Source organism: Siphateles boraxobius, unplaced genomic scaffold (genome assembly GCF_051911475.1).
Source record: "Siphateles boraxobius isolate OS27281-9 unplaced genomic scaffold, OSU_SipBor_1 37, whole genome shotgun sequence".
NCBI classification, from domain to species: Eukaryota; Metazoa; Chordata; class Actinopteri; order Cypriniformes; family Leuciscidae; genus Siphateles; species Siphateles boraxobius.
Genome location: NW_027508997.1, coordinates 4850383 through 4876238, shown reverse-complemented (window position 1 = coordinate 4876238; position 25856 = coordinate 4850383). Strand labels below are relative to the sequence as shown.

At 36.7% G+C, this 25856-nt stretch overlaps 2 protein-coding genes across 5 annotated transcripts in view; both read left to right on the top strand.

The window, feature by feature from the left end:
• Positions 1–327: 327 nt before the first annotated feature.
• On the top strand, positions 328–14988 carry slf2 (SMC5/6 complex localization factor 2). 3 transcript variants are annotated; one of them, XM_077197186.1, is made up of 23 exons: positions 328–439; positions 1009–1050; positions 1225–1311; positions 2292–2513; positions 2603–2686; positions 3495–3704; positions 3794–3827; positions 3940–4901; positions 5028–5107; positions 6866–6976; positions 7197–7364; positions 7685–7787; positions 8694–8781; positions 8865–9006; positions 9162–9252; positions 9367–9543; positions 9800–9894; positions 10035–10122; positions 10385–10492; positions 10609–10686; positions 12133–12219; positions 12325–12393; positions 14155–14988. In XM_077197186.1, the coding sequence occupies exons 4-23, from the start codon at positions 2511–2513 to the stop codon at positions 14683–14685; spliced, it is 3309 nt and encodes a 1102-aa protein (XP_077053301.1). In that variant the 5' UTR covers positions 328–439; positions 1009–1050; positions 1225–1311; positions 2292–2510; the 3' UTR covers positions 14686–14988. The 3 variants fall into 3 exon arrangements, with proteins under 3 accessions (XP_077053301.1, XP_077053298.1, XP_077053299.1); XM_077197183.1 differs by having other exon boundaries at positions 2292–2686; XM_077197184.1 differs by having other exon boundaries at positions 360–709; positions 2292–2686.
• Positions 14989–15780: 792 nt separating this feature from the next.
• Positions 15781–25856, top strand: part of sema4ga (sema domain, immunoglobulin domain (Ig), transmembrane domain (TM) and short cytoplasmic domain, (semaphorin) 4Ga) — a 35180-nt gene continuing 25104 nt past the window's right edge. Inside the window, exons 1-3 of one of the 2 annotated variants that reach the window (XM_077197182.1) lie at positions 15824–15991; positions 19811–19881; positions 23739–24039. In XM_077197182.1, the coding sequence (XP_077053297.1) occupies positions 23913–24039 (127 nt within the window). In that variant the 5' untranslated portion in view covers positions 15824–15991; positions 19811–19881; positions 23739–23912. Of the gene's footprint in view, positions 15992–19810; positions 19882–23738; positions 24040–25856 lie in introns of both variants that reach the window. The other variant, XM_077197181.1, reaches the window with a different exon arrangement.

Below are 25856 nucleotides of genomic sequence, written 5' to 3'. Positions count from 1 at the left end.
CAGCTGGTTTTGCATTTACTCAGTGTTTTTGCATACCATCACTTTTCTAGTGTAGGCTACATACCAGTAAAATGTGCTGCAAAAAAAAGAAGAAAAGGAAATAGCCTAATAGGCTAAATAAAGGCTAGCCTATATTATATAATTTCCGGTGGTATTTTGAAGCATTCTAAGAATGTTTTCTAAGAATTTGACTCTTTAATATATATATATATATATATATATATATATATTTTTTTTTTTTTTTTCTGAAATAAAGGAAGCTTTACTGTCTGCTGCTCGTTTTTTAATTTTGGCGCTGGATCTTAGCGCCCTCTAGTGATCGTTTCCGTGAACTACATCATCAATTGCTCCTCCTACCTACAGATGGCGGCTCCCGACAAACGCAACAGACCTTTCATCATGGTTATGGAGTTTATCAAATAGACTTCCTCAAGGGCTGGTACGCATCGCATACAATTTATTTTGTACGGTTTTACATACATTTTATTCTTTTTCAGAACTGAACTGCCGTGTAAGGTCAGCGTCACTCTCTGTTTGACATCTAACGTTAGTACGGTGTGGTTTACAAGTGTACGTTACTAGCAAAATGTGTATACATAACATTTAGTTAGAATTGACCAACTAGACGCTTTTTTTTTATAAAGTTAGTGTTGTATCAGACAATTGTTTTTGTTTGCCTGTGTGTCACTCTTCGTGCTGGAGCATAATGGTAAGTGGCGTCTTCCAACTTACGGTTGCATTTTTGTGAAATTGTTTGTTTATGTTTTTTTCATAAAACATCAAACCCTTCGGTTAAAACAAACTAGGTCTAACACTAACAGACGCCGAACTGTTGCCAATACTTTCGTTTCTCAAGAGTTGACTAGCATATTAGCTTTTCTGTTCCCGCCCATTCACGTTACAAAGTACAAATAGTGAAAGTCAACACAAATGAGTCATGCGCTGAAAGTATTTCCTTTCCCCCACTACCACCGGCTAAAGTTTCCTCATTTGCCTTTCTGTTTGCAGGCTCACGCCCACCTGATAGAAAACTGGAAGCATGTAGCACAGGTCTGTTAAATCTAAACTCTTTCATCTATTACTGTAGAGATGCTGTATTATCCACTGTGGTGTAATGGCACAGACTTCACTAAACAGGATTTGGTTGTCTAAACAAATGATAGATTTGCATGCACGCATATAAACTTGTTTTAACACTTGATGCATGCTTCTTACTTTGTACAGATCACTCAGAAGACTTTTAAAGACACCTGTCTGTTTTTCATCAGTATAAAATGTCAAGTTTCCTCAAGAAGCACATTACCTCTATGGGTGAGATGTAGATCACGAGTGTGGTATATATTGTACAGGGATGCTAGGTGTGTTGAGATGCTGTTGATCTGCGTTGTTGCTCTGCTTGTGGGCTTACTGCTGTGGTGGCTACAATGGTAATGTTAAATGGATTGGCTTGCAGAATTTTTCCACTATTTTGTTTACATAACCCTGGAATGCACTACATGATTATTGGAACTGATTTTAAAATGACCCTATATGCTATTTTAAATGTTCCTAATTTATTTTTGGAGGTCTCCTGCAATAGATTTACATGCATCCAAAGTCAATTTTCTCATCATATACATCGCAGCATCACCTCTTATCTCTCAGTGTCTGAAATGGTTCAATCAAGGATACAGTCTCTCTAAAGTTAGTCTCGCTTAGCCACCCCAGAAATCTGCAGACCTTTTAGATTCACAAATGGTCATATTACCTACTACATGCTAGGTAATGTCGAAAAGGCATAATAGGCACTTTCTTTGTAAAAGGAAAAACTGGGCATCATACACTGAACAAAGGGGAATCACACACTACCAGACATTCAAGACATTCTGAACGCAACAAATTTACACAGAAACATGTGACAAATTGAAACAAAATAAGTTCTTTAATCAGCTCAAAATTTTAAACATGTTTGATATCCTTCGACTGGATAGAATCTTATTCTGAATAAAATAAAAATTTGAGTCTGTGCCCACGATACCCTTCATGATTTTGGACTCTGATTACCCAAAATCTGCAGACTTTGTATCTATCGCCGACTCCTCCAGACTGCAAATCAGGAGAAACATTTGTAGAAAAAATTGTGTAGTGTATTCCAGACAACTTTCATGATGTTAATGCTCTTTCTGATTTGTGGCAGCTAGCAATCTAAAGGCTCTGTTATTTAATACAGGTTTGTGAGGTGATTCATCTTCCATGTTGCTTTTGCACTTTTTTGTCTGAATGTCTGACAGTGTGTTTTTTTTATTTTATAGTAAAAGAAATTATTCCACTTGGTATACCACGACCCAACAGTTTAGATGCCACGTCTCATCCTGTGTCAGGAAGTCCACGTCTTGAAACTTCTGAGAAGACTCCAAAACTTCTGAGCTCACTGCCTAAATGCATCCCACCCATCAAAAACCCTGAGCTGGAGCAGAGGAACAAGTCCACTTCAGCTGCACTCAAAGCCTCCAACAAGCGAACAGAACAGAATGGTATTCTGAATTGCAAAGTTGTTCTAAAAAAACTGCAACCGAACCATGGCAACAGTAAGAACGACTCTCTTAATCCCACGGTTAAAAAGGACAATCTGCAAAGGAACAGTACTTACAACAGAGACAGAGAACTTTCTTTTGCTCTCAGTAAAAAGCTGAATGAAAACTTGAGGGTAAATGTAACTATTAATTTCTTCTTAATGCATTTTGAAGTTTATCTATATTTCTAACAATGTTTTTTATGCAGGGATTCCCAAACATTTGTCTGCTGAACACTTTTGACCTAATTGGATCCTTTGACAAATTTGAAAGGTTTTATTCTACAGAATCGCAAGCTATAGCTAATGAAATATTTTAGAAATGAGCATAAATCATAATAATAATACATTTTAAAAAATCACTGCAGATTTTTTTTTAAATTAATTTCCATCACTTTTACATCCTGGAAAATCAAATAATATTAAAAAAATAAACAATTGAAGTATCCTCGGTAGAATTTAAGTTAATATTTAAATAATTTAAAAACACATTTGCATGTTCATGGTTCTCTACACTATTGAATACTCTTGAAATATATTTGAGGGGGAAGTCATGGCAATTTTTTTTGCAGTGAATATTTTATCGTATTTATGATCAGATCTAAAATATTTAATTGGCTATTTATCTTGCCATTATGTAGAGTAAAAATTGTCCAATTTGCTCACAAATTGTTCTTTTAAGATGTTTTTATTTTGTGAATCGGTCAAAATGTTCTCAAGTCAATCCGAATGATTCATTAGTGCATCCGTCATGAATCAGAATGATTATTTTAATTTTAAAATATCTTTTCTAGTCATCAACAATTGACTGGAAAGGCCAATGTACTGGAAATTAATTTGTCAAAAAAATTGGATTTGGTTATTGTAGTCATAATTGTTATAGCTTGTCTGCTTACTGGATTCTAACTTCATGAACATGAATGCTCTGATGTTTTGTGTTCAGGTTGGAGGAGGTTTGTTTCAGTCAGCTGTGAAGGATCGGAGACATACTCTTCCTCAGCCACCTCACTACAGGCGTAATCCTGAGAGCCATAATTCCTGCTCATTCCAGCAGAGACCTAAAACCTCCGATCACCATCCTGATCGGAAAAAAGATAGATTGGAGAAAAGAGAACACAAAACCTCCCATTGTAGCAACATGTCCTTACAGAAGGTACAGTTCATGAAGATAGCCACAGATGCTGAAATGGGATTAAATGAAACTATACTGATACTGTTTTCCCATGTTTGGTTGTGTTACAGGAGTTAAGCACCTCTCAACAGAAGACTAGTCCAGGTAAGGATTATTACCCTTTGTTATATTACTGATAATGCCCAGCTGTTTATTTGATAACTTTTCAAACTAAACTGGTTCACTTTCTATGTCAATTACCCCATTTTGCCAACAGAGCACAGGCTGTCCTTAACTGCAAAGAGAAAAAGAGAGGGTAGTACAGACAGTGAGAAGGAAATTAAACGGCCATGTGCTGATTTCCAACCCACCCCCAGCTCTTCCATTATAACCTCACCTTTAAAGTTTGTTAGACGTGCTTTTGTGAAGTCCAGCAATGACTCTGTGATAACTATAAATGAGAAACAGTCCCCTACAAAGCTGCCTTCCGCATCAAACACCAACAACAAACCAAGACCTTCATCCTCCATCTCCAAGCAGCTTTTTAAACCATGTAAGGACTCAAACACGGGAAGTGACAAACTTCACTCATTTCAACTCACTAAATCACCCACAACTGCAGAGCCTAAAGATGTTATGCCTAAAAATTCCAAAACTCCACCCAGCCAACCGCATTTGCGCAAAGTCTCTCCAAAGTCAAGCGCAGCGTTCGATAGCATCGAGAACCTCTTTACTCCAGACTGTTGCTTATCATCGCCCAAAACTCATAACAAAAAAACAAATGGTGAGAGAGAAATTTGTACTGTCTCCACACACACAATCCCCTCATCCAGCCAAATTCGCTCATCCCCCCATCAGACTGATCTAAGATCACCCAACTTTACAGGGCAAGCCAGTTCATGTAAGATGGAACCGGATGAAAGAACACTGTTGAAAGTGGAGCAGTCACGCAGCCCCAAGGCTATCATGCCTGGCCCAGCTGCGTCGGTGAAAGTAGAAGGATCAAGAGAACAGAAGTGCTGCCCCCAGTGGAAAGATCCCTTAGATATTGAGCTGGAAGACGACTCGGGCAATGAGTTGAGAGAACACTGTGCTATCAGCCTGAGCAGCAGTAGCAGTAGTCATGAAGATGAGCAGCTGCCATCCCTGCGGGACATCCTGGATTGGAGTGTCCGTGTGCCGGTAACTCCCGAAAAAAATGCTTTCTCAGAGCCCAACACACCGGTCAAAAAAGCAGCAGTAAGTCTAAGAATATTCAGAAAAACACATAATGACCTCATGTGCCATAAATCAATTTTTGACATGGCTGATCTTCTAAAAAAATCAACAACAAAAAAATATTTTTTCTCCCTCCATCTATATTAGCCTGAGGCAGTGAAAGCCAAAGCCGTTAGTTATATAAATACACTGGAGCAGATGCTGCAAGAGAAGGAACAATATCAGAGGTTGGTTTGAAAACCTGATTTGTTTTTTGTTTTTCCCCCAACTTAATTCCCAGCGTGTCTTATTTTGTGCTTGGCAGCCCTTGGATTGCTGTAGTGCTTTGAATTTCAATGATTGAGAGATCAAACTATCAATGTTGATGCCAGTGGTGTTTACTACTTGCATTGCTATTAAAAGGATAGTTCACCTAAAAATGTGAAATGTAGGATCACAAGTAGACGAGGGAGACACATACCCGTTTACTCCTGGTGTTTTAATCCTTCTCTTTTGTCCCATTTCGACCACATCTGTCCTGATTTCTTTGAGGGGAGGGTCTATGGGTGGGTAAATGTATGTGCCTTTTCAGATCTTTCGATCTAATGGACAAATAAGCTTGCATAATTTAAAGATAAACATGGCAGAAAAACACCCGGAAGAACAGAAAAATTAACATTTTTGAAAAATTAGAAAACATGAATGCTGAGAGAACATTGTGCTTGGTACGTTTTTCGTCTTATAACCAAACTTAGGTCTTCAGCTGACAAAGTTTAAATCCTGTTTGGCTAGCGCACTTCCCATAATGTTTACGTATTAGGTCAGTAGGCAGTCCTGTGGTTGTTCGAACGCATTTAACCACATGAGGGTTTACACTACGAAAGCAATCCGGTCAAATGCGTTTTTCGACTACATCTGGAAGTGGTCGAAAGTGGACGAGCTCAAAATGTTTTAGACCCCGTTTACACATGTATTTAGCATCGCCCACTTGTGATCCGATTGACAAAAACGCTTCTTAATACCAGGTGTAAGCAAGGCCTTAATAGAGCACATCACATTTGGTAAACTGAAGCTAGAACCTACTTGCATGACACACAAGAACAAACCTTATCAAGTAAGCATGTTTTCCAAATTTGATCTGCTCTACATGAATGTGTGTTGGTTTAAACAACGTGGATTTATTTTACAAACTCTATAAACATTTTGAAGTGTCAGTTTTTGTGGAGTTGATTTTTAATGGAGGGACTAAAATCCCAGGTTTTGTTAAAAATATCTTAATTTATGTTCTGAAGATGATTTTAAAGTCTCATTGGTTGGAACGACATGAGGGTCAGTAAATGATGAATGAATTTTCATTTTTGACGACTATCTTTTCATGTCTTTACATTGCTAGTATTTAGAATTAGGGACTTTTCAAAACTCATAAGTCGGCATAACTTGACATGAATTATACCTCGAATGAACAATGCAGTCATCAAACTTATGATTTTTGCCTTGTAGACAATAAGACCACAGAAAAATCTCATTACCGGTAGTTTACATTAAAGTTGATACTCAAATCTTGTCTAGGGACCATACTATTATAGAGACTTAGGTGGGTTCTTTTGAGTTTGAACCGTTTAAGCAGCTGCCCAGACAAGGCTCTCCTGTGAGTGACAGAGACAATATAAAAAGCAATCGTAGAAACACCAGTAATGTGCTGAAAACTACCCAAAACACCAGTCACAACATTTGTTTTCTTCTGAAAATGTAATAGTATAGTCCTAATTCACTTATTCTTCCGAGTACTCTTGCTGTATTGATGTTAGGCATTCCGGCTGACAGTAACACTTTGGGTCTGTAAAATCGACAGATGTTGTTCATTCATTCCATCAGTCTCACAGACCTGTGATTATGCCATGACAGAATTTGTCAAGATGAAGCACGCTGCATTTAGCCTACTGTCTCACCCTAATAAATGTCTAATTACTTGACTCACTTTTTTATTTTTTTATTTTAATACACAGGTCAAAAGAGTTGGAGAGACAGTTACTTGAGTCATGTGAAGAGGATCTGCTGAATTTATTTGAGGATGAGAACATTGAAAATAAAGAGGAAGACATCTCACTTGAGCAAAGGTATTTAGTTAATGCCTGGCTGGCTTCATTCACACCATTTGCTTTTCAAATCCAGTGTTTAGTAATGAGTCAACCCCCCATTTTTATATATATATGTGTGTGTATATGTGTAAATGTGCATGTATATAGTTTAAATATGTATGCTCTACATAGTGTTATGTAGAATCAGCCTCTTGGATATTTATCATAAATCTGTGAATCATTTTTGTTAAATTTTTAGGGAATTTTTGCAAAAGTTCTCGGTCGCCTCATGTGCCATCAGGGACATCCACCCAGGAGAGGAAGTATTCATACCTGCTAAGTTTGGTCGACTCTTCAACCACAAGACGCTGGATCTGAGGAAGATTAGCGTGACTCCGCACAACAGATCACAACAAATCCTCCTTCAGTAAGACTGGCAACAATTTGACACTGTACCCGAACACAAGTCATATCCAGTTTTCTCTTGATTGTATGATACCATTTAAAAAGATGTTAACAATATCAAAATGTGCTAATTTTTGAAATGTGAAAAATTAACAAATTGATTGATTCCTTCTGTTGAGATCTGTAATTTGCCATTGTTACTAATCAGACATCGTAAACTCAATGTCAGTTTGTCAGTGTGTTCACTTCTTAAAGAATGAGTATTTGTGTGAAAAGGGAATAAAATGAAAGAGAGGCATAAGTTCTGCTTGCTATATGAATGTTTTGATTCTTTTTCTATAGGGCCCGTACTGAACATGTGTTGTCTCTGATCAGTGCTGGCTTGTTGAAGAAAGCCTATTTTTCTTTCCCTTGTCAGCCTGAGGTTACACGGTGGCTTTTCCAGGTAAAATCATCCTCTTTCCTCATATTTTCTGTCCTACAAAACACTGTATGCTTAGTAAGTAACAACTGGAAGTATGTATAGTGGCTCAAAAAAACTTAAACTACATTTAAAAATGCTAATTAATATTTTGTAATCTAATAGGATGCTCTTTTTGGGGACACTGTATGTTTTGTCTCATGCATAATGTGTAAATGTTTTTGATCTGTTGATCTGTTTTTTTTATAAGCTGTATTAAGTAACATATTTTATTTTCAGCTTTCATTTTGTATTGTTTTATGAAGTTATTGCAGTTTTAGGGCCCACTGTTCCCATGATATACATCTGACTTGAGTTATAAAATGTGCCTTGTTTCATTTTGTTTGGTCAATGTCTGCTTCTATTCTCTCATGGGAATCCTGCATAACCTAAGGACATTTACGTTTAATCGTATACATTATAGTCAGGTTACTTTCCTGAGAGCTTATGCTTGTAGCACTCCAAATTGCATACAAATTTGCAGATTCAACTTGCATCTTACAAAAGATACAAATTCAATAAATACAATCTAATTGAATTCAGATAATTTTAGATTAGGGTCCAATTCTCACTATTAACTACAACTTTTGCCTTAATGAACTCCTAATTACTGCTTATTAATTGTTAATAACGTAGTTGTTAAGTTTAGGTATTGGGTGGATTAAGGGATGTAGATATGATCATGCAAAGTAAGGCATTAATATGTGCTAAGTACTAATAAACAGCCAATATCCTAGTAATATGCATGCTCATAAGCAACTAGTTAATAGTGAGAATTGGACCCTAAACTAAAGTGTTATCATATAATTTTCATAATTATAAACAACTGGCACTTTAACAGGCAATGATCTGCCGGAAATGTATGTACAGAATTATGGGGTTTTTTTTCAGATGATGTCAGTTCACCCAAACCCCGTCATTTCCTCACTGATCCTGCAGTCCCTACAAACCATCGCTCTGTCAGCTGCTCAACACATCGGTATGCTCAAAATACCTCATAATGGCCAACTGTGCTATACCTGTACAAGTTATAAAGTAGTAAAATTGACTGTCGTGTTGTAGTTGAAAACCACAACCAAAGTTTCAAAGTGTGGGAACCCTCTCTACGGGACATCACTCTGGTTTTCCTGAATATGGGGGCGTCGTTCATCAGTCTCTTCCCTCTGGAGGTCCTCCAACCCCCTTTTAATGAGGGAGACCTTTTGTGAGTTTTTTTTTATACCCTTCTATCTGCAGTATTATAACTTTTGTAGTACTATTATGTTTTGGTCTTTCAAATATTAGACATAAGTCATGATTAGCAAAAGCTTTATAATAATGCTAAGTCTGCATTTTTAATGGACTTGTATGTTTTGGCAGAGAGGCCTTTCAGCCGGAAGACACCAGCCAAGACAGAGTGATATCTGACAGTGCCACTTTACCAATGCATAATTTAGAGAGTGTTCTCAAGGTAAGCTGAATATTTGAAGAAATGTTTTATCATCAGTTTGTCTAATGCTAAAAAAGCTTTAAATGTAATGTCATTATCAATATTGTTTGTATTATTTTTATTTTTTTCATTCAGTACCTCTCTCTGTGCACTGCGCTGTGTCCGAGAGCGTACACTGACGAGGAGCTGCTGTTGCTTCTGGCGGTGGTGTGTAGAATTGGTCTGGAGACTCATTTTCAGCTGCTACCAACTGGAAATTTCAGCCTCCTGCTTCAGAATCTGCTCAAAAACACCACAAACTGGGATGTACAGGTCAGAAACAGTGTTAAATATTCACCATAGTTATCCCAAAAATAAACATTCTGTCATCATTTACTCTCCCTCATGCCATTCCAAGCTATTTTAATTTTGGAGCCTGAAATGCAGTCATTATATAATGAATAAAAGTCAGTACATACTTATTTTGTGTTCCGAATATTAAAAGTTAAAACAGAAAATGATGACAGATTTTTAAATGTGTCAGTTCATTTTCTCACATTTAGCTTTCTCTCCTTTTTTAAACGTGTAGATAACTAAAGCTTGCCAGATTCTGACTGATTTGTCAGAAGATCATCACAACCTCAGGAGACTCGTTTATCTTCTGCCAGATAGCACTCGTGGAAAGTGAGTGAAAACCTGTAATGCAAATGAATATTTATTCTACTTGTAGACTTTTTAATGTAGACCATAGAGATAATTAAGTGAATCAGCAGCATTTACTGTAAGAGCTTTCTGTAATTATTCATCATCTGTTTCATCAACAGGCAATTAAAACGGCACCTAAGTGTGTCTATCATCTCAAAGCTTTTGAATCACACCTGCACTTACAAACTCTCAGGCACAGAGTTTACGGTGAGAATAATCCATAGAATATTAGCAGCTTTTCAATGTTCAGACAATTTAGCTCTATAGACCCAAACACCCAAATGGTCTATAGATGCTTTATGATTTTTGATGGGTGGAATTATGCAGATGTATCATTCACCAACTACACTTGGCAGGCCATGCTTTTGTCAAACTTCTTTCATTTTTGAAGTTATGAGATTGTAGTAATGAGATTTGAAGTAATGAGATTGACTCATCTTTGTTTCTTACAATGTATTTATTTTTCCAGCTATCTGAGCTGAAACCTTTCCTACCTGAAATGCGTCCCTCATCCCTGCTGAAAGTCCTCAGGTCTGCAAGGAGAGCAGAGGATTGTGATGCCACTCTAGACCAACAAGTGAGCAGAAAGTCATCTAAAGGCTGAGAGCTATTGTATCATTACTTTTTTAATATCCAAGAGTGATATAGCGAAACGACTTCGTTGAATAAGCTGATAAATTATCTTTCATACAGGCATATTACCTCTGCTACAGCCTTTTGACTTTGACAAATGAAGCCTCCAATTTTGAGTTTTTACCCTCAACCCAGAGAGTAAGTGTCCAATTTCTGTTTTTATACCATTTTATAGTAAGGGATGCAATCTGCACAATTTTATTCGATTTCAGGGAGATAAAATCCAATTCCGAAACAGTTCTCTATGTATCCTAATTTTCATTGATGTGCCGCTTTCATGTTTGGTTCTAAATGTACTTTTCCATCCATCAGAATTATTAATAAGGGGTTTAGAAATCAGATTCAGATTTTTTTTGTGGATCGATCCAGAAGAATCGTGATGCATCTGTGAATAGATTTTTCCCCCCAACCTTATTTTATAGTGCACTCATAAAGGAGCAGTGTTAATGAATCAGTCACAGAAAGACCCTCTCAGTGGACACAGCCCTACTCTGTCTTCTGGTACCACTCTCACCCTCAGGGACCAATTATGAATATAACTTATTTTACTCTCGAAAGAGAAAGGAGTTGTGTGAATTGAAGTGAGGGATGATTTTACTGACTGAATGGTGATGTTTGGAGGGGTGTGGTTCAGCATGCATGAGTGTATTTACTGCTGTTCTTTCCAGGTCTCTATTTTTTAAGCATTTCTCATTACATCTTGAATAAGATCGGTCTCAATTTTCAGACTTTTGACAATAATCAATACAGTATGTCAATATTTGCATGATTTCTCTGAAATGGCTATAGATGACAAATAAAACGGAGGAACCAACATTTCAAAAGTAATTGTTGCTAATTAGAGAGAACTTTTTGCACTTTTTGTTTTTACAGTACTCACTACAGTGTACTTGTGTTAAAAAACAGGATGATTAAAATCCTGTTCTTTTAATGTTTAAAACCAGTAATAGTCAAATTTTTTAAATAATATCAAGGTTGTATTTCACTACATGAAGATAAGGAATAATGATGTATTATAATTTTAATGAATAAATGCACTAACGTTATTAAATGAGAGACAATGTATAATTCGATGGTCATTATGGTGAAATAAACCCGACAGGGTGAGCAGAACTTGTTTGATCTTGTATCATCCTTAAGGGGCTGACTGTCCATTTTCTTATTACAAAACTGCTTAATAAATAATATAGTATATTGATTTAGTTTGAAGCTGTTTGATTTTGTAAGATGAGAGTGCTACGGGAGACATGGAACTGAAAGTGTAGGAAAGTGGTTGTCACTGTTATTACACAAATGTCATTATACAAAAATATTTGACAATAGAATGTCAAGAGTTGAATATTTAGGAGTCTTGTAATAGCCAGCAATATTATCACCACATTTAGAGTTTTGACTCAAACTCACCAATTCCTAATGGTGTTTTTTTCTTCTTAAAATTGAATCCAAGTGCAAAAGCTTAATGGATCAGGGGTCTAATTTATTCTCAATATTGTTTAAATGAAGTAAAGCACATCTGACTGTGCCTTAGTCTTAGTCCTGTCTGTTTTCTTAACTGGACTAACTTTATCCCTCTTTCACTGCCAGAATGATCTGCGGAGTCTTTCTTCTCAGCTGGAGAAGCACATTAAGTGTGACATAAGGGAGAGCGAGAAAATGCTGTACAGAAGCAAGGTGAAGAGCAGCTTTATTCTGTTCTCGGAGAATCCCACATTCTGCTGATATCAAAGGGATTCAAATTTTTATTGGCAGTGTTATTTTTTGTCTTTTCTTCTGTAGGTGAAAGACTTTGTGGCAAGAATATACACAAAGTGGCAGGTGCTTCTCAGACGAACAAGGCCTCAAGAGGTAATGTGAAAGAATACAGGCAACTGATTCAGATGAAAGCTGTTATTACTTTTAGCTGACTGTGAAGGCAACATTTTGCTCACATGTGTTTTCATAATTCAAGCAGCAGGAGACTTTAGTTAAAATGTCGGTCTGGAAGAATTAGTGACATTGTTTGAAGATTGAAGAATTTGTTGTCAGTGTTGTCTTTTTAACAGTCATGCATAATCAAGAATAGTTCACTTAAATAGAAGTCCTGTTATTGACTCACCCGTATGTTTTTCCTAAACCTAATCACTAATTTTTTTCTGTAACACAAAAGGAGATTTTTTTTAAAAATGTCCTGGTCGCTCTTCAAGCTTGAAAAAAATAACTAGCAAAAGCACCATAGAATGATCTCAAAAATGATCCAAATGACTTTTCTATTTTCTTACAATATGATGGCTTTGTGTGAGGAACAGAATTAGCTGAAAATCTGTGTGTTCAATAAATCAGTTGATCGCAAACCTGTTACAAGCTATTTATAAATTGAATTTGGTTGATGTTGGAGCTAATGTCAAGATATTCAGTGAAAATCATACAAAGCTATTGTATGACTTTGAAAGAGTTGGAGGCCGTACACACTTTGACTGTTGTGTTGGTGTCTTTTACAGCATCCTGTTCATGACACTGCATCCTAAAAATGTAGTATTCAATTAACGGGATAGTTCACCCAAAAATGAAAATTCTGTCAGTATTTGCTCACCCTCATGTTGATCCAACGCCGTAAGATCTTTGTTCATTTTTGATGAAATCTGAGAGCTGGATAATTACTCCATACTAGTCCATAGGCTTCTTGAGGGATTGAACTTGCCGGCCTCGAAAAGTTATTAAAGACATCGTTAAAATGGTCCAAGTGAATACAGTGGCTCAATCCTAAGTTTATCAAACGACAAGAACACTTTTTGTGCGCAAAAAACAAACAAAAATAACAACTTTATTTCAATTATTCATTTCCATCTCTCTGGGCCTCGAGTCAGGTTACTAGTTTAACAGCGTATGATCTGTTGTTGTACGTCACACGCATCACCCACATGACCAGCGTCAGCCAATAGTGAGCCTACGTGTGACGTAGCTCTACGCAATTACACTACGTTAACTGACTCGAGGCCCACAGAGAAGGAAATTAATAGTTGAAATAAAGTCGTTATTTATGTTTGTTTTTGCGCACAAAAAGTATTCTCGTCGCTTGATAAACTTAATATTGAGCCACTGTAGTCACTTGAACTATTTTAACGATGTCTTTAATAACTTTTCGAGGCCGGCAAGTTTCAATCCCTCAAGAAGCCTATGGATTAGTATGGAGGAGTGATCCAGCTCTCAGATTTCATCAAAAACATCTTAATTCGTGTTCCGAAGATGAACGAAGGTCTTACGGGGTTGGAACAACATGAGGATGAGTAAATACTGACAGAATTTTGATTTTTGGGTGATCTATCCCTTTAAAAAGTAGCTTTTAAAAACTCGTCTCTAAACTTTGCATCTCGCTTTTTAAACGCAAAAAATGCTTTCTGTATGAATGGCCACTAAGAATATAGTTTTCATATGCACTAATTTTATCATACTGTTAATTGAATGGGAAAAAATGAAGCCAGAATGTTCTGCCAATTTTTTCCTTTCGTGTTGCATAGAAGAAAGAAAGTCATACAGGTTTGGCACGACAGTTGAGGGAGAGTAAATAATGCCCGCATTTTCATTTTTGTGTGAGTTATCTCTTCAGTTGGCCTCTTGTGTAATTCACAGGGAAAGCTGTATGATTATTGGAAGCCCCCACCAGAGGATGAGGTGCCCAGCAGTCCTCAGGGCCAGTCCTGCATCAAAGCTCAAGACACTTCAGTAAATACAGAAGAAACTCTGGCCGTGGAGTGGAGCGGTACAGAGTCAGACGAAGATGCTGAGAGCAAAAAGGAAGATGAGGACTTGCCAAAAGAGTGTGAGGAGACGATAGAACAAAGCAATGAAAATTGTGTGGAGGACATCAGCGATGTAGAGGAGAAAAGTGAAGAGCCAGAGCAACAGCTGATGGAGCTAGGTGATGATGCAATGTTGGAAGAAATATCTGATGAAAAGCTGTTTGAAAGTCACGAAGACTTAGAGAATGACGATGATCTCATGAACCGAGAGGAGGAGCTTCTTAAAGATGAAGAGCCTCATGAAGAAAACAGAAAAAACACACCTGTAGAAGAAAACACGGAGGCATTAAAGGAGCTTGAGGACTTGTTAGAGAAAGAGAAGCTGTTAGAGATGAAAGAGGGAATGGAGGAAGGGATTTGATAGGGGATGTATTTGGATTCGGAGGAGTCTTGAGAAAGAATAGTTGAAACATTCTCAGGTCATGTTAGAATTTTACACCACACCTTTGTTGCCCTCCATTCATATGCACATTATTTAGGGATTTTTCCATTAATAAATAGTTATAGTCTTTAAGTGACACATGTGATGCTTGTAGTTGTTTACATCTTGTTTATAATGTATATATTCGGAGTATATTGTTTTTACAAGTTTCATCTCTTTTAAGAAATAATGTCTATTATTAAATGTTTGGCCCTGGTTTCTCTGAAAACGAGACCTTAAACATTTTTTTATGTACATATATTTCATTTGTTAAAACGTAACATCTATTAGGTTAATGTGCACACTGGTAGTTTTCAGGATCTGCTATTTATGCTGCTGTGTAATCAGTTCTGTAAAATTTTTTAGTTTGCCAAAAACATGGGATATCTTTATCCAGAAAATATAACAGCAAAAGCAAGGGCTTAAATCGTTGTCAACCTTTTCTGTAGGTTTCCGTATATTTAAGCATCACATTAGGTATAGTGGATATAGTGTATTTATATTATTACTTTGTTGTTGGCAATCCAGTCTTCCTCAAAAAAGAAAAAATTCACAGTGATGTTTATCATAAGAATTAATTATTTAAAAAGGCTGTATTTCTTAAAAAGATATAAAATCCTTTGGTTATTTTTATGAAAATAAATACTTGTTCTGATAAAAAAAAAGAAAAAAAAAGAGGGTCTGTGTTTCTCCACTCACACTCAAGACTAGGCTGGTCTTACAAGTGTTTACATCATAGCCGTGCATTGTTCATCTCTTCCAAATGGTGGTGTTCACGGAGCAACACGTATGATTTAAAAAAAAGAAGGCATGCTTCTTTCATGGATATTCACAATTGTGTGTTCTGTGGTGAGCATCAGTCTATCATATTCTTTGATCTGTTTTGCAACAACATATTCAACACATTGAACAGACTGCATGTTTTAACAGTGTTTTTTGTTTATTATTATAATTGTGTAAGCGTGCTTTGTCCAATAGACAGCGAAGGAATGCGGTAGCCCAAATGTTTTTTTCTCCAATATGTTTGTTGTTCGAGAGTATTGTGAGATTGTGTCGCAGGAGGGCGTACAGTATCTACCTGTGACGAGTGACGAGGCTCGCGCGCGGGCACGCTCAGCACAGAGACTATCACAGCTGAGTTCATTCTGCGCCTCTGCTCTTTCTCACGTTACTCGGCTTCGTCTTTACAGTAACTACTAGCCGACTTTCCTGCGTTTTTGGACGGTTTGTGACGAAAGGCATTTCAGTAAGTCGACCACTTTGATACTATACACTTTTTCTTTTTGTGATATTTGTTGTCGATAATGCACGTCCGTACCTTAATGGTGAGCTTCGCACGAAAGGGAAGTTCTTTCCGACAGGTCAGTATTAAGTCTCTTACATATTGTGGAGTGAAGACAATATCATACAGACGACACGAAAAAGCTGAAAATCATCATTTCACAGACAAAATACCAACGTATATGGCAAGCCGCTTTAGTATTCCTTAAAAATAATTGTTTTACTAGTTCTTAATTATTATGAAGAAATCCAATTGCACCCTTTCTGTTTTGCTAATATTAAATGAGTCACTAATGCTTATTTTTTCGTACCAGTCACTAATCCCAGTAGTCACAAGTAACTACTTTCAATTTTTTTGTAACTACTCAAATTTTGTAGTATTATAGTCTTCCTAATATGTGGATAGACACTAATAACTATTTATTAGACAATACTGGGTATTCAAATTGTTAATAATATTTTATTCTTGCTATAGTTAGGTTTGAACTACGAGTCTGACTAGTCATTTCATACAACTCAACTAAATTCAAACTTTATTTATAAAGCACTTTCAACACCACAATGTGGAAACCAAAGTGCTGTACAGAAAGAATAAATAAAAGAATAAAGAACTTGGAACCAATAAAACATATACCATCCGACAACAAACAGCAAATTCCTAAACATTTTCAAATACTAATAAAAACAAAAGAGGTAACAGTCAGGATATATAGCCTACTAATTTCTCATAAAATAAAATTCTAATACACTAGAAACTATTGGGATATATGTATATATATATATATGTATATGTATGTATATATATATGTATATATATATATAGTATATATATATATATGTACCTGTAAGAAATAAGTAATGGTAAAATAAAAAAAATGGTAAAACATACAAAACTAAAATATGTGCCAAGAGCAATTAGAATAGTCAATATCTGAACCATATCTCCACCGGATTTGCTATTTGTTACAAATAAAAATGTAATACTCACTTGTAAGGCTATTGGTAATGTGATAGTGGTAAAGTATTAAGAGCAAACAAATGGTTGCAAGTAAACGTACTACATGAGGAAGCAGAATAGGAAAAAGCTACATTTGTAAAACGTACTAGTAGCAACGTGAATAGTTACACTAGTAACATAAAAATAGATTTATGTATCGCTTTTAGGGGTAAACAGTTTATTTATGGGAATAAATGTGAGTGTAGCTTGCCATACAATGTAAAATATTTCTGGCAAAGAGCAGTTCATTAAAAGTTAACCATTAAACTGTGTTAAAGGGCATATGACTGAGAGATAGGCTACTTCAGGCTACTGGTACTTGATGTGAAAGCATGCCAGAAAGATGTGGACATGTCTGCGCTTATTCAGATTAATGCATAAAGTATTACTCACCTGACAGTGAGAATTTGGGCAGTTTTCCTGGCACAAACACATTTAATTGTCCAATTTAAATGGCATCTGGGAGAAGAAAGTATTTTAGGGACACACCAGTAGCAGAATGTACTTGTCAAGAATACAACCTAATTGAAATATCTAATAATTGCTTCATAAATATAAAAACGCATAATTGACACATAATTCAGAAAAGTCTTTAGCGTTTAATGCTGAATCTTATACTGATGCATTGCTGATCTTATGCTGTCTACATATTACGATTTTAAATAACAAAATACATGACAAATACTCTCTCATGGCATCAACAAAGTTTAAAACTTCATCATTTTACACGCCTGCAAAGCAGCATCAGAGGCGTCACTGATACTATAGGGGCTGATGTGGGTCAAAGCTGCATTTTTACTATGACATTTATGTAGTATTGTTTCTTTAATACAGAGCTGCTCAGATCAGCTATAACTCAGCTGTGCAAAGAAGCCTTTAGAGACGGATTTGTTGCATACTGCCATATGATTTTTCTTCTCTTATTAACTGCTTATTATAGTTCAACAGAATATCTTTTTTATTCTCAACTGAAAAAGAGACAGTCCCTCATGCGATTCAGCATCCGGTCAATGACCCAGTGTACAATCAGGCACTGTCATTGCTTATCCTCATGGTCTTTTGCATGCAAGAATAGCATTTTTGTAAAAGACGGCTTTCATAATTATGCAATTCTCATTCATAAGCCAAACATTGATTTAGTTACTAATATCTTAGGCTAGCTTCATTGGTCTGCCATCCTCTATGAAATGTTTATTTATTTATTTACTTTCTTCGTTCATTGCCTTGTGCTAGAATATTGATGGATCATATTTCAGTGATGATGAACTAGATGGCGGATGTGCTGTTGAATTTCTGTGGAAGATTATTAGGCAGATTTGTAGACACTCAAAAGGCCTTCAACCGGTCTGCTGTTTTAGACTGCTATTTAATTCAAGGGGCTGTAAATTAAGAAATGCACTGTTTAAATTCATTCACTCACAAAGACCCTGCAGGCCATTAACGCATGGAATATAGCATGTTCTTGTCATTCGATAAGATTCATGAAATCATGATATGAAGTTAGTGTGTTTGTCGGTGACTGTCTCTTTTTAGAGGGGACTCGGATGTAAATGTGCTCCGAGTGATTGACAGCTGTTTAAAGACGCATGAAGGGTCTCATCCAGGCACTATTGAGCTGAGCTGCTTGCAGAAACAGAGCTATCGTTTTCTCTCTGCAGCTGCTCAATTCTTTTCACTTGATTCGGTCCATCCTACTGCCTGATACCATGTACCCTGTTGTACAACTCAACACTTTATTTTTAAATTAACTTGCAGCTGATCTTAGATTGTTTCAAATTGGCTTTGGCCCATCTCTGCTGCTCTGTAGAAGAATAAGAAATAGCAGTGTGTGTTTGACTGATCTCTTTCTGTCTGATGTGACCACACCACACTGTGCTGAGCTGTGGGCTACAGTGGACTCCAATTCATTTGCTTTTTTATGGCGTTAGTGCTAAGAGATTTTCCACTGGGAAGATCTTGCTCCTCGTGTGCCTGACCTATTCTGTCTTTCTTTTTTCTTTAGAGTTCTCATTCTCTCTAGGACATCTGAATTGGCAGAATAATAATACTGCTGATGGTTGTAATCCTGTAATGGATTTCATTCATAAACCTCTTACACTTTTTGGACCAAACTATTTTTCAATCCACACTGTTCTCTGGGCACTTCAGCAGAAAAGTTATTTGATTCCGGAAACATTCAGTGATATTTATTACCACATTCTGTTATACAGTATCTGCTAATGTTTGTAATCTTTGTTGACATAAATCAGACCCTGAAGGAATTTTTCCACAGACCTTTCAAAGCATATTTTTGTGTTCAAAAAACATTTCCTCATTAAAATCAATAATTTGTGATTATTATTATTAAATTAAAAAAATATGGATATAGCCTAAACTGTACCAATTATGCCTTTTTATTGAATTTATAAATTATATTGCAACATTTAAACTATTAAAATGTTACTCCAGCACCAAATCAGCATATTAGAATGATTTCTGAACGATCATATGACATTGAAAACTGGAGTAATGATGCTGAAAATTCAGCTTTGCAATCAGGAATAAGTTACATTTGGAAATATAATTAAAAGCGGACTGTTATTTTAAATTATATTAATATTTCACATTATTGAATGTATTTTTTGATCAAATAAATGCAGCTTTGGTGAGCATAAAAGACTTCTTTTAATGACGCATAAAAGACTTCTTGTAATGACATTAAAAACTAAGAAGTCAAAGCATCTTTTTCATTGTGCGTGTTTCTTCTCAGCTTTTTCAGCTCTTTGACATTGTTTCTGTTGTCGGTAGATTGCAGAACGAGGGATGCTGATCCGATGAACTTCTCTGGCACAGTGCTGCTGATTCCTGTGCTATAGCAGGTGTGAATTCAAGCACATCTGTGCAGTTATGATTGAGAGAGTTTGTTTTGTGTGTTTCATTTTAAACAGAGAGGAAAGGAGTGAAACAGTTTTGAATGAACAAGAATACGGAGGCCTTAGAAAGCCTCTGGGAATGTTCTCTCTGAAGTGGAGATAGAGGGAAAAGAAAACAGTGCTCATCTGGTGCGTAAGCTTGTTTAATGGAATGAGGGAGAGAGAGTGTGTTTATCTGAGAGAGGGGGAGAAGTCTGGAGTGTTTACAGAAGAGAGGGATTGAGTGTGTTAGAGTAGTGGGCGAAGGGAGGCGAACAGTCGGATGCTCAGGCCACTGTCCTCCTAAATCACATCAGACTGAGTGTGTGTTTGTGTGTCTGTGACACAATGACTATGCCTTTTTAAGTAACAACCATGCCCTTACAGGTCACTAACAACCTAATAAGCCAACAGTATAGTAAGGATAGTTAACAGTGCCAATATGGAGAAAAATGTTTTAGAACTAAAGAGGTTAATAGTAGTTTCGATAGATATGTGTATTAAATTATATCGATGAAACTATGGCTTACACTTCACTTTTTGAATCTGAATGAAAAAAAGACTGACATTATCCTGTTTGGATATGTCCAAACATATCCAATGTTGTGCACATTGGATATGTGCACAAGCACATGCTTGTGACCTTCAAATGTTGTCACCTTATAGTACCACCTGTATTCGGAATCTGGGGGTTTGGATTGATAGCAACATTAACTTTGAAAAGCAGATAAGTGCTGTTTTAAAATCCTGCTTCTTTCATCTTCGATTCTTAGCCAAGGTTAAGCCATTTTTGTCTGGTAAACACTTTGAGATAGCAATGCATGCATTTGTAACATCCAGATTGGAATATTGTAATTCTTTATATATTAGAGTTTCTCAGAAACATATCACCCGTCTACAATTAGTCCAAAATGCAGCTCCACGCCTCCTCAAAGGAATTTGTAAATTTTAACATATTACTCCGGTTCTGATCTCGCTTCACTGGCTACCGATTAAATTTCGAATAGATTTTAAAGTTTTGCTTTTTGTTTTTAAATCTCTACAGAATCTAGCTCCCCAGTACCTATCTGAACTGCTTCACCCAGAATTTAAGTCAAGATCCCTAAGATCGGGGGATTCGAACTTACTTTCGGTCCCCAGGACCAGATTAAAAAATAGGGGTGACCGTGCTTTCGCAGTTTATGGACCCAAGCTATGGAATAGCCTACCCTCAAATATCAGATCTGCCCAAACTCTGACACTTTTTAAAACTTCTCTGAAAACGCACCTTTTTTCATTAGCTTTTAATGTACCTTGATGTGTCCATCTTTTCTATTTGTTGGTTTCGTGCATGTATTGTCTACCTTTTTATTGCTTTGTTAACCACTTTGGTCAACGTCAGTTGTTTTTAAATGTGCTATACAAATAAAATTGTATTGTATTGTAATTGATGTTCGTACGTTAGATCCAGTGATCCATTAACTCCAGTGGTATAAGTGGCTTTCAAAAAGTCGTTTTATTCCATTCTAAGTTGAGCAACATTTAGTACTACTCACGTCATCCTGATGACCCCTATTAGTGGGTGCATACGGCACTTCATAATTTACTGTCGTTAACTTGGATCATTCCTTGTTTAAAAAAAAAAAAGGTAATGGTCAGATATGATCTAAAGTAAACCATCTTAATGACTGTCCCTGAATACCAGTGTAATTTTGTAATCCATCTGAGAGTATGTCATGATCTAGTGTTGATCAAGTAAAACTAGTATTGAGATGCAGCCTTGGTCAGAAGCTAGAAGTAAGACATTTGTAATTTTAACGAGCGCAGTTTCTGTGCTATATTCTGTGCCTGAATCCTGACTGAAATTTTTCATAAATATATTTTTTTTGCAAGAAGGAGCACAGTTGAGCAGACACATCTTTTTCTAGTATTTTAAATATAAATGGAAGATTTGAAATGGGTATTTAATTTGACAATTAATTTGGATTTAGTTGAGGTTTCTTAATGAGAGACTTAATAATTGCCAGGTTGAAGGGTCTTGGGACATGACCTAGAGATAAAAACGTATTAATAATATTGAGAGACGGCTCTTCTGCTGTAGCTAAGAACTCTTAAAGTAATTTAGTCGGTATTTGATCTTATAAACATGTTGGTTTAGATGCAATGATAAGTTTATTTAGCTCTTCCTGTCTGAAGCGCTGTAATTGTTCTTAAGGGGCAATAATGAGGCTGAATCATAAAACGCTGCCAAAAGATTGTAAAAAAAAAAAATTCTGATGCTTTCGATTTTCTCATTGAATAAATTCACAAAGTCATTATTACCAAAGTCCCTTTAAAGGTGCTCTAAGCGATGTCGGGTGACGACAATTCTTGTGGACGTTTAAAGTATTGTCAAACAAAACGGAGGCTAGCTAGACCCTCCCTCCTCCTCATCCGTGTACTAACCCCCCAAACCCCAACCACAAATCCTTCTTGTCGTTATTGGCTGGAACAGTTTGTTATGTTTCGTGGTGTGGTTAGCCAAGTTTGTTTTTGTTGCCGTTTCTGGAGCCTGGGGTGTCTGCAGAGACCGCGTTTCTTTTACAGTGTGTTCAGGGGACAAGCAGCAAGCGGTTAGTGAGGAGATGTTTGCTGTATGTGACAAAATGTTTTGGCCTAAAAAGCGCGACATCGCTTAGACCACCTTTAAGACAACTCATTTTGGCGGCCATCTTTGAAACGCCTTTCGGGCATGCAAGTGCAGCTCCTATCTCTTAAAATGGGCTAACATCAAATTCTCCAAAACTGTTCCACAAGCTTACGAATAAATTTCATATTTGAAACGACCAATGAAATCTGACAACAACTATCTCATAAATTTTGTTTATACACGCTCGATTCATGAACAAAATTTATAAGGCTGGATTAACGTAATGCGCATGCACAGTGGAAACTCGTGACTGACTGTTTCTATAGGAACCGGAGCCTCTAACGGCAGCTGCAGTTACACGATGACTTTACCAATCGGCGATTGGCTCTTATTTAGAAGACGGGACTTATTCCGCCATATTGAGCATTGCACTTTTTCCCATTCAAAACAATACGGGTAGCTAGTCTTTTGTTATTCTATAGTCTTTGTTATTACTAAACTAAACTGTGTTGGAATATACAGTTCAGGTGACGTTAACATATGTAGTTAGCTCCTCATTTCTCCCGCACACACAGTTTATTGCAGTATTCTCATGAACTCTGAACATGAAAACTCTTGAGCATTTCTGTACTGAGCCACTCTTCTTTTGATGCAAGGAGAGAGAAGTCAGAGATGAGCTCTGGTTGAGTTTGTGATATTTGGATTAAGTCATGGCTCTTTTGGATTAGGACTCACACTATTCAGTTGTCATACTTTAATCACTGGCTTATTATTCTACACAGTCACCTCAGACCGAGCTCAGGATTAAAGGCCTGAAAGGTCGGTGTCATTGGACGCGATGATGCATCCAATAAAGCCTTTGATCTTCGCTTGACGTGTCTCTGGGTGTCCATGTGCTTTGTGCATGTGTCACTCAGGCTTTTTTATGTCTGAAAAGAAGAGTTCATTTCTATTAAGGTAACCTTTTAGTGCCACAGGGTGCACTGGTTTCCTTTTAACATGCCCACGTTCCTTTGTTCCATGCAAACATGAGAATCTTGATAGTAAGTTGTCCTTAGGCTATATGGGCAGGGAACCACAGTTGAATTGTGTTATTTGAGAAACCTAATTTAACTACAGCGTCAGTGCACACGCTGCACCTGATCATCTGTCAGCTTAACTATGACATCAGCACTGACTAGACATTTTAACCATCTTGTTTTTTCTTGTTTTGCAGAGTGAAGCGCTTGAGGGAAGGACAGCTGTTCTACTTTTTAGATAAGAGTAAAACAACTGCATTTGTGCACACCTGAGGAAAGGGTCTTCAGAGACGGCGTGAGTGACTTCCTGCTCCCTTCTAAGGGGGTGGGCGGTGGTCTTGTGGTACTGCCCCCTCCTGGTCAGACTGAAGATGATGACCCATAGTGCATGGCTGCTGTTCCTGCTGTTGCTGTGTATTGTGTCCACTCTATGGGGTTACCCCTTCAGACCCCCGCTAGACCTGGATGTGACCCCCAGAACTACAGTCTTCTCCAACGGTATGATACGAATGGTGTTTTCTATTAAAAAAAAATGCTTAACGAGAAACTGCTCGTTGCATTTATATTCTGAGTTTATCTGCTTGTCTCTACATAGTATGCATCATCAATAATGCGTGCATTGAATTTGGTTTTTTAATTCACTGTCTTACTACATTAGTACTTTTATATTAGTAAAATGACTGGCAGGCAATGGAGGAAAGCCTTGTTTTAGCCCTCCAGCTGGGTTTTCCTATACATCTGTCATGTCATGTGAAAACTATTAGTTAAATATGTCAATCATTCATTACCATGGTAAATATCAAAGTGTAATCATTTAGTGTCCATTAGAATCACTGTAACATGGTACTACTGTGGCACTACAGTACTTTTCAGCAGAGTTAATTTTCAAGTAAATAAAAATGGGTGCTTAGGCAGATGTAGAGAATCGGCTGTGTGGTTACATGAGGGGGAGTGGGTTCAGGGACTGTTTACAACTATGCACTTAATCATTCAGATGTAAGCAAGAGCTCTATCACAGCCGTTTAGATGACTCGCTGCTTGCCAGCTTGAATTTTGTATCTCTCTTCGCTGTTGAACAATAAAACCGCTTTCTCTCACATCTGTGAAGCAGAAATGCAGGAGAGAAGGCACAATAAGTCAACCTAAGGTTTCCTTTATCGCCTGTGTTTAGTTACACAATCGCAGAGATGTCAGAGGACTGAGAGACTTGAGGCCTGTGTTGAGTGTAAAAACATTGAGAGAGCAGCAGGTTCACTCTCCAAGACTCATCCTACCTTTTCCTGGCAAGTCAATGACCTAGAAAAGGAGCGTTGCAGCAGATTTTCAGTGCAAAGGATGATTACAAATAGTGTTGGAGAATTATATTTGCATTAAGTCACAAATTACGTTAAACATGTGGAAAGTAACATATTATTTACTATTTTATAACCATTTCTCACATTCAGTTGATTGAAACTCTCTTCCAGTACAATAATTCTATGCTTTGTCGAAGTTGAGTTATGTGTTTTGAACAAGTTGATTGCTTAAAAAATCAAAAGTTCAAAACATATCATGTTAGACATTTATTACTTCCAAACTAATCAATTATGCATTCATAATCAGTTGCTCATTGATGCTACACTGTTATTTTAGTATCATTAAGATACTATAGTTTTTATTTATATTTTGAATTAGTTTTTATTTTTAAAACTAATTAAAGTTTTAGAAATTTTGTTGTGTGTTTCAGATATTATTTCTTTGAATTTTTTATAAAAATCTCTATTTAGTTTATATAAATTTGTATCTGTTTTACTTCTTTTAGTCCATCGACTAAATGGAAATGAGCAATGTTGCTTTCAAAACCTGCTTGAAATAAACCGTTTTTTAATATATTAATAATATATTTTGTTTAACTATAATTTAACCCTGATTTGTACTTTTGTGCCATTAAGGTGTGTAGCCCTGCCCACAGTAAAATTGAATTGGTCCAAAGTCTTACTCCGTATAACTGTATAAAAACAGACTAAAGTTTTGATTGGTTGCAGTTGTGCAACTTCAGTGTTTACATATTTATTATATTTTTATTGAAATACATTTTTAGGGTACCTATAAACATGACGCATTACTTTGCGTAGTGCACAAGCTGAGAGGGAAGTGCACTAAGAAAAAAGCAGGCTGGAGTGGCTTGAGCCTCGAATGACCATAATCCATCCCTGTATACATCAGTCTGACAGATCTTTTCATCAAAGTACTTAGCAGCTTCTACTGCATTTACAAAAACCAATGGGCTCATCTCTCCTCATTTCATCAAGCCTCCCTTTGCAGGCATAAACTCA